General features: G+C 42.7%; 1 protein-coding gene across 1 annotated transcript; it reads left to right on the top strand.

Moving 5' to 3' along the window:
• The first annotated feature begins 981 nt into the window (after positions 1-981).
• On the top strand, positions 982-9,283 carry LOC117594279 (natural killer cell receptor 2B4-like). The gene is made up of 6 exons (XM_034291581.1): positions 982-1,039; positions 6,312-6,608; positions 7,982-8,257; positions 8,348-8,455; positions 8,600-8,643; positions 8,866-9,283. Exons 1-6 carry the CDS (start codon positions 982-984, stop codon positions 9,061-9,063), a joined length of 981 nt encoding a protein of 326 aa, XP_034147472.1. The 3' UTR covers positions 9,064-9,283.
• The last annotated feature ends 226 nt before the right edge of the window (positions 9,284-9,509 follow it).

Raw genomic sequence — 9,509 nt, 5'->3', positions numbered from 1 at the left:
TATCCTATCAATATGGGCCAACATTTCTAAAGAATGCTTTCAGCACCTTGTTGAATTAATGCCACGTAGAATGAAGGCAGTTCTGAAGGCGAAAGGGGGTCAAACACAGTATTAGTATGGTGTTCCTAATAATCCTTTAGGTGAGTGTATGAGGACAACTGTATGTCAACTCACTACTCTACACTGAATGTCTACTGTGAAATAATTTAATAATTTTGTTCTGCTTTTTTATCATTGGTAATTCAAATGCCTTAAACTGTTAAACAATTGAAAGGCAATTTTTACATGTTTCAATGCATATAAACAAAACAATTAGGCTTGCCTCTAGTAGCATTAAATTAATAAGAGAAAAAAAAATAACACAAAATGACTGCCATGATTTGTCATGATCCTCTAACAACATTCAGTAGTACCAACAGTCCAAATACAGTATATTCATTATTGTAAGCCAAGATAAAAAAAAGGTTGACTGCATTCTCATCTAAAGCCATGACAAAATCCTGACACTCACAGGAATTTCCCTAATATGTACGTTACACATGATACCGTGGTTTTCCAGAGGAATAAATAGAATTGTGTATCCATGTGAGTCATTGGTCATATGTCCCAAACTAAACTCTAGTAGAGCAATACATAGGGTCTGGGGTGTTATTAGAGTTCATTGAACGGTTCTTTGGTGTGATTTGTCACACATTTGGAAAATACTTATCAAAATCTAACAAGGATCTTGCCTGGCAGAATAATATATTTTTGTAAAAAATTTATGGATTATGTCATCTAGATGTATGGTTCTGCTTGGCGAATTATTGGTCATATAGTGCCTATGTTCCTATACTTTAAAATGTAAAGAAAATGATGTATCCTGTTTGTTACTATATTTCCTCTTCCTACATCTAGTCTGTAAAAAGAAAATGAAGAACTGCTTCTTTCAACGTCACAACATTTGAGCTGTACTTCCTTTTCTACGTATAATTTCAGAAAATGGAGCCCCTCATGTATTTTCACATTTTCATTCTACAAACTCTTCTCTGTCAAGCAGGTAAAATCATTATTTCAATACATCTGATAGTTATTGACTACAGTAATTAGACATGTGTGTCTATAACCTGTTCAGGAGGTACAGGAGGTTTGTACCGTTACTTATAATCAAATGTATCTTTTGTGTGTGGTGGTTGAGGGTTGATACGAGGCTCTGCCACAGTAATCTCTTTCTGGCCCATGACTCCTTCAATCCAGTGTTTAGGACGTTGTTTGGTGTAGTACACAATTCAAGAGGAAGGGGTTTATTAGAATGGACCCAGGGTAATATGATCAAATTAACTTAGGTTGTAATGGTTGTTTTGTTAAACCATTCATTTCATTAATTATGTACTCATTAACATGGTAACTGATTCCATTGATACTCTATATACAGCAGTTGGAGTCTATATATGTTTATTTACAAAGAATTAGCAAAACATTACTAATAGAATTTGGGGTTATGATGTTATATATACTGTGAGAAAAAGGTCTCAGGGTCTGGCAACAGTTACAGGAAAACCACAAGCGCATTTCTCATTTGCTGACAGTAGTGAGCTGTTCACAGCTCAAATCGTTTACAGACATATTGATCAGAGTGTGCTGAATACTGTAGCCAAGTATTAATGACGGTTAGGTAGCATATACTGCAAGTCAACCAGAATGGTATCTGAGAAAGAATGTGGTATTGTGTGTATTGCATTCTTGTAATTTCCTGTAAAACCACATTTTGTAACAAAGGGCTTAATAAAACATTATGTATTCATTATGTATGCTGGAGGGCCAAAACATGTTTATTATTCTTGTTTTCTGGGTTTGATTCAAACAAACTGGGTCTGATTCAAACATTGAACTCCAGCTGTGTGTAATAAACTGACAATTTGAGATAAATAACATTCTGTGTTTTTGCCCATGAGGACCACATACAGTGGGGAGAACAAGTATTTGATACACTGCCAATTTTGCAGGTTTTCCGACTTACAAAGCATGTAGAGGTCTGTACTTTTTATCATAGGTACACCTCAACTGTGAGTGACAGAATAAAAAAAATAATCGAGAAAATCACATTGTATGATTTTTAAATAATTAATCTCATCTCATCTCTCATCTCATCTTCATCCCCTTATCCGGTATCGGGTCGCGGGGGCAGCAGCTCCAGCAGGGAGCCAAAACTTCCCTTTCCCAAGCCACATTTGCCAGCTCTGACTGGGGTATCCCGAGGCTGTCCCAGGACAGTGTCGAAATATAATCTCTCCACCTAGTCCTGGGCCTACCCCGAGGTCTCCTTCCTGCTGGACATGCCTGGAACACCTCCCTAGGGAGACGTCCTGGGGGCATCCTTACCAGATGCCTGAACCACCTCAACTGGCTCCTTTCGATGCAAAGGAGCAGCGGCTTTACTCCGAGTTCCTTACGGATGGCTGAGCTTCTCACCCTATCCCCAAGGGAGAAGCCAGCCACCCTTCTGAGAAAACCCATTTCAGCTGCTTGTACTCGCGATCTTGTTCTTTCAGTCATGACCCAGCCTTCATGACCATAGGTGAGGGTAGGAAGGAAAATTGACCGGTATATCGAGAGCTTTGCCTTCCGGCTCAGCTCTCTTTTCGTCCCAGCGGTGTGACAAAGCGAATGCAATACCGCCCCCGCTGCTACGATTCTCCGGCCAATCTCCCGCTAACATTGTCCCCTCACTCGCAAAAACAATACCTCGAGACACTTGAACTCCTTTACTTGGGGTAACGCCTCATTCCCTACCCCGGAGGAGGCACTCCATCGGTTTTCTGCTGAGAACCATGGCCTCAGATTTAGAGGTGCTAATCCTCATCCCAACCGCTTCGCACTCGGCTGCGAACCGGTCCAGTGAGTGCTGAAGGTCACAGACCGTTGATGCCATCAGGACCACATCATCCGCAAAAAGCAGCAATGAGATCCCCAGCCCGCCGAACTGCAACCCCTCCCCACCCCGACTACGCCTCGATATCCTGTCCATAAAAGTTACAAACAGGATTGGTGACAAAGCGTAGCCCTGGCGGAGGCTGTTAGGGAAATTTCTGTAACCTGATAAAATATATTCTGAGTGAAGGACTGAGTCCCAATGTTTAAATGCATAGAGGAGTGTGGGAGAGGGGATCTGGGTTTTGTCCTAGGGGGCATTCTTGATTGGCCACGAGTAAGTTTAGGGTTAATCATCTACCTATCAGTAGGTTGCTCAGATGCTTTAATTCCCCCCTTAAGGGTTAAGAAAGTTAACCACATGAGGGAAGACACCATGTCCCTTGTGTCAAGCCCAGGACATGTGATAGAACAAAGGGTGTGTTTGGTTGACATGGGACAGAGGGGCAGCATCTTACCACACCCCCTTTTTCCCTCCTTATATACTGATGCATTTCCTATACTGATTTAGAGATTATTCATTGTTACTTTGTAACCTGTGTATTCTCTCCTTGCAAGAATAAAGCTGTTTATTGTGCATTTGAGTTTTCCTCTGTCTTACCTACCATTTTCGTAAATAGATTGGACTTTAGAAATTGCCATCACAAGGCCAACCCCCACCTGGAACGAGTCCGACTTACTACAGAGAACCCGAACACAGCTCTCACTTTGGACGTACAGGAATTGGATAGCCCACAGAAGGGACCTCCTCACCCCATACTCCCGCAGCACCTCCCACAGTATCTCCCGGGGGACCCGGTCATACGCCTTTTCCAGATCCACAAAACTCCTTAGGCACTTTCCCTGACTCCCACGCAATGGCGTGTCATCAAAGACATCCCCTCCACACCCAAAGCTTTCAACATTTCTGGACGGATCTCGTCAATACCCGGAGCTTTGCCACTGTGGAGTTGTTTGACTACCTCAGTGAATTCTGCCATGGAGATTGACGATGCTTCCCCATCAGCCTCCAGCTCTGCCTCCACTATAGAGGACTTGTTAGTGGGATTTAGGAGTTCCTCAAAGTGTTCCTTCCATCGCCCAATTACCTCCTCAGTTGAGGTCAACAGTGTCCCATCCTTACTCTACACAACTTGGATAGTTCCCCATGGCGGAAACACCTTGGTGGCGACCGAAAAGTCCTTCTCCATGGCTTCCCCAAACTCCTCCCACACCCGCTGTTTTGCCTCTTTCACAGCAGAGGTCGCAGCCCTTCGGGTCTGTCGGTACACTGCAACCATCTCCGGAGTCCTCTGGGATAACATATCCCGGAAGGCCTCCTTCATCAGTCGGACGGCTTCCCTGACCACTGGTGTCCACCAGGGTGTTCGAGGGTTACCGCCCCTTGATGCACCTAAAACCTTTAGAGCACAGCTCCCTGCTGCAGCTTTGGCAATGGAGGCTTTGAACATCGAACACTCAGGTTCAATGCCCCCAACCTCCACAGGGATGCCAGAAAAGCTCCGCCGGAGGTGTGAGTTGAAGCTCTTTCGGACGGGGGCCTCCTCCAGATGTTCTCAGTTCACCCGCACTACCCGTTTGGGTTTTCCTGGTCTGTCCAGGAAAACCCACGTACACTTATGAGCATCCTTATGTTCGAACATGGTGTTCGTTATAGATAATCCATGATTAGCACAGAACTCTAACAACAAACGACCACTCGAGTTCAGATCAGGGATGCCGTTCCTCCCTATCACGCCTCTCCAGGTGTCTCCATCATTGCCCACGTGTGCGTTGAAGTCCCCCAGCAAAATTATGGAGTCCCCAACTGGAGCCCCATACAGGACTCCATTCAGGGTCTCCAAGAATGCCAAATACTCCGAACAGATGTTCGGGGCATATGCACAAACAACAGTCAGAGATTCCCCCCACAACCCGTAGGTGTAGGGAGGCGACCCTCTCATCCACTGGGGTAAACTCAAAAATAGCGGCACTCAGCCGGGGGCTTGTGAGTATCCCAAACTCCACCCGGCGCCTCACACCCTGGGCAACTCCAGAGAAGAATAAAGTCCATCCCCTTTCCAGGAGTACGGTTCCAGAACCGAGACTGTGAGTGGATGTAAGCCCCACCAGATCTAACTGATAGCGCTCCACCTCCCTCACAAGTTCCGGTTCCTTCCCCCACAGAGAGGTGAAGTTCCACTTCCCCAGTGCCAGCCCCTGCCGCCCGGGTCTGGTCCATTGAATCCCGTGGCCATCACTGCCACCCATATGGCAGCGCACCCGACCCCAGCAGTTCCTCCCCCTGCTCTAGTCAGCACATGTCCAGGACCGTCTGAAGTTTGCCAATGACCATCTGGATGATCCAGAGGAGGAATGGGAGAAGGTCATGTGGTCTGATGAGACAAAAATAGAGCTTTTTTTTCTCGCCGTGTTTGGAGGAAGGAGGATGAGGACAACCCCAAGAACACCATCCCGACCGTGAAGCATGGAGGTGGAAACATCATTCTTTGGGGATGCTTTTCGGCAAAGGGGACAGGACCACTGCACCGTATTGAGGGGAGGATGGATGGGGCCATGTATCGCGAGATCTTGGCCAACAACCTCCTTCCCTCAGTAAGAGCGTTGAAGATGGGTCGTGGCTGGGTCTTCCAGCATGACGACAACCTGAAACACACAGCCAGGGCAACTAAGGAGTGGGTTCGTAAGAAGCATCTCAAGGTCCTGGAGTGGCCTAGCCAGTCTCCAGACCTTTACCCAAAAGAAAATCTTTGCAGGGAGCTGAAAGTCCGTATTTCCCAGCGACAGCCCCGAAACCTGAAAGATCTGGAGAAGGTCTGTATGGAGGAGTGGGCCAAAATCCCTCCTGCAGTGTGTGCAAACCTGGTCAAGAACTACAGGAAACGTATGATCTCTGTAATTGCAAACAAAGGTTTCTGTACCAAATATTAAGTTCTGCTTTTCTGATGTATCAAATACGTATGTAATGCAATAAAATGCAAATTAATTATTTAAAAATTATACAATGTGATTTCCTGGATTTTTGTTTTAGATTCCGCCACTCACAGTTGAAGAGTACCTATGATAAAAATTACAGTCATCTACATGCTTTGTAAGTAGGAAAACCTAAAAAATCTGCATCAAATACTCAAATACTTGTTCTCACACTGTATGTTCTGAAGAAAGCTAATCTATTAAATGGGTTCATCTTGAAAGTTTAAACCATTTTACAAATATTAAGGAAGTGTCACCATGTTATTTGCAAAAATAATACACTTGCAAGTATTTGTTTTGGAGTTTACGTTGCAACAATAATACTGTATGTCATACCAGTCTATTTGTCACTGCTTGCTGGAGTTATTCTATACATCCTTATATGGATTCTTATATATTTTTTAACATGTCTTCTATTTTTATTTCAGCATCCAGCATGTTTGTGGAGAAGGGACAGAATGTCCATCTAGACGTACCAGGATATGAGAAATATAAAGAGAACATTACCCCATTCATTTCATTTACCTGGAAGTTTAATGGAGTAAAAAATGTAGTAATATATAATAAACAAGGGCACCAGGCCTTCATTCCGTATGTTAGGTTTAGTGAGGTGAATCTCTCTCTGCTACTGGAAAACGTACAGGAAAGAGACAGTGGAAGTTATACTGCAGTACTGGGTGGTGAAACAGAAAGAAAAGTTGCAGAATATCGGATATCAGTTCAAGGTAGGTTTTACTCCTTTATTCCTTCTACTGTGTTTCTAGTACCTTGATAACAGGGCTGTAAAATTAGATGGAGAAGGGTGTGTTTAGTTCACACTGTCTGTCTGGGTACATGCTAGAGTGTTTAGTTCATACTGTCTGGGTACATGCTAGTGGGTTTAGTTCATACTGTCTGGGTACATGCTAGTGTGTTTAGTTCATACTGTCTGGGTACATGCTAGTGTGTTTAGTTCATACTGTCTGGGTACATGCTAGTGTGTTTAGTTCATACTGTCTGGGTACATACTAGTGTGTTTAGTTCATACTGTCTGGGTACATGCTAGTGGGTTTAGTTCATACTGTCTGGGTACATGCTAGTGTGTTTAGTTCATACTGTCTCGGTACATGCTAGTGGGTTTAGTTCATACTTTCTGAGTACATGCTAGTGTGTTTAGTTCATACTGTCTGGGTACATACTAGTGTGTTTAGTTCATACTGTCTGGATACTTGCTAGTGTGTTTAGTTCATACTGTCTGGGTACATACTAGTGTGTTTAGTTAATACTGTCTGGGTACATACTAGTGTGTTTAGTTCATACTGTCTAGGTACATACTAGTGTGTTTAGTTCATACTGTCTGGGTACATGCTAGTGGGTTTAGTTCATACTGTCTGGGTACATGCTGGTGTGTTTAGTTAATACTGTCTGGGTACATGCTAGTGTGTTTAGTTCATACTGTCTGGGTACATGCTAGTGGGTTTAGTTCATACTGTCTTGGTACATGCTAGTGGGTTTAGTTCATACTGTCTGGTTACATGCTGGTGTGTTTAGTTAATACTGTCTGGGTACATACTAGTGTGTTTTGTTCATACTGTCTGGGTACATACTAGTGTGTTTAGTTCAGACTGTCTGGGTACATGCTAGTGTGTTTAGTTCATACTGTCTGGGTACATGCTAGTGGGTTTAGTTCATACTGACTGGGTGCATGCTAGTGTGTTAAGTTCATACTGTCTGGGTACATACTAGTGTGTTTAGTTCATACTGTCTGGGTGCATGCTAGTGTGTTTAATTTCCTGCTTGTATTGTAGCACTGAACAGCCACTGAAAAACATTTAATACAATTATTTGAGGTAATTAAATATGTTTTATACCTGGTTTGTTATTTATAAATGTTGAAGGTGTTTCAATATATTTTTTTTTAGTTCATACTGTCTGGGTGCATGCTAGTGTGTTTAGTTCATACTGTCTGGGTACATGCTAGTGTGTTTTGTTAATACTGTCTGGGTACATACTAGTGTGTTTAGTTCCTACTGTCTGGGTACATGCTAGTGTGTTTAGTTCATACTGTCTGAGTACATGCTAGTGTGTTTGTTAACTCTTTCTGGCTACTTGTTTTCAGAGAGACTTGAGCCACCAGTCTTGACAGTGGACTCTGTCTCCTCCATCCTTGACACCTGTAATGTGACTGTGACCTGCAGAGGTCAGAACACCACTGTCACCTCCATCTGTAACAACCACACCTGTTCTCTGGTGGGAGGAGGGAGTAGTGGGGCTGAGACCTCCACTCTCTCCCGGCTCTCTATCTATGTGGCAGGGGGCACCATCATCTGTAACCACAGCAACCAAGTCAGCTGGGCCAACGACAACAAGAAGATAGAATCAATTTGTGTTTCTGGTAAGACATAACAGACACACGCTAAAGTAGATGTATGTGGTGTGGGTTTGCATGGTAATATGAGTGATCTTCATGTTTCTGTTTATTCAGGAGCAGAGGGGACAAAAGGCCGATATCTTCTCATAATTGTTGTCATCATCATGGTAGTACTCACACTCATCCTGATGTATTTTATTTATCTGCGAAAGCAAAGTAAAAGTAAGCTCACCTCTCCTGCTGCATTATAACTCAACGTGACTTTGTGATATCTAAAGATGCGATGACGTCACATGACTTATATACTGTATACCCAGAGAGCCTCTGAAGTTTCAACTTTTAAGTATTTATTTGGTCGAATTACAGGTGGAGAAGGGGCTATTGTAAACACAGATTATGCTTCAGTTGAGGTAAGATACCTCGGACTATTTCAAAGTGAATAAGGTTGAATGTTTATGTTAATTTCCTGCTTGTATTGTAGCACTGAACAGCCACTGAAAAACATTTAATACAATTATTTGAGGTAATTAATTATGTTTTATACCTGGTTTGATATTCATAAATGTTGAAGGTGTTTCAATATATTTTTTTCATAGGCTTCAGTTTGTAAAAAAAAAATGTGTCTCCTCCAGGCTTCAGTAAAGGGTGGAGCAGGTGGTGGGGGGCAGGTGAATCAGTTCTCAGGTCCAGAATCTCCTACCATCTACAGTGTGGTGCAACATGTGAACAGCCCCACCATGCAGGGAGACCCGCCTGTACAACAATCTATGACCCACAAGCCCCCTGAGAGTATATATGCTAGTGTAGAGAAACATTCCAGCAGACAATAATTAGCTATTTTAACACCATTTTAGAGTACAGTTTTAGTAGCTGGTTTGCTATGAACTTTTTAAGGGGCACATACAGCAAATGAATATGAAACATGATTAATATAGAAAAAAATCATCCAATTTGGAGCCATATTAATCATGCTTAATTATACAACCCCGTTTCTGAAAAGGATGCTGTGTAAAATGTAAAGAAATACAGAATGCAATGATGTGCAAATTATTTAAACCCTATATTCATTAGAAAATAGTACAAAGACAACATGTCAAATGTTGAAAATGAGAAATGTTATTGTTTCTTGAAAAATATATTCCCACTTTATATTTGATGCCAACAACATGTTTCAAAAAAGTTGGGACAGAGGCAACAAAATACTGGAAAAGTTGTGTACTGCTAAAAGAAAACCTGGTGGAACATCTCACAACTAATTAGGTTAATTGGCAACAGG

Source organism: Esox lucius, chromosome 3 (assembly GCF_011004845.1).
Source record: "Esox lucius isolate fEsoLuc1 chromosome 3, fEsoLuc1.pri, whole genome shotgun sequence".
NCBI classification, from domain to species: domain Eukaryota; kingdom Metazoa; phylum Chordata; class Actinopteri; order Esociformes; family Esocidae; genus Esox; species Esox lucius.
The sequence above is the reverse complement of the archived record's forward strand: the minus strand, read 5'-3'. Positions and strand labels throughout refer to the sequence as shown.

Coding starts and splice junctions, on each gene's coding strand:
- LOC117594279 (XM_034291581.1), top strand. CDS start 982: ATGGAGCCCCTCATGTATTTTCACATTTTCATTCTACAAACTCTTCTC. Junction 1,040..6,311: donor AACTCTTCTCTGTCAAGCAG/GTAAAATCATTA, acceptor TTTTTATTTCAG/CATCCAGCATGTTTGTGGAG. Junction 8,258..8,347: donor AGAATCAATTTGTGTTTCTG/GTAAGACATAAC, acceptor CTGTTTATTCAG/GAGCAGAGGGGACAAAAGGC.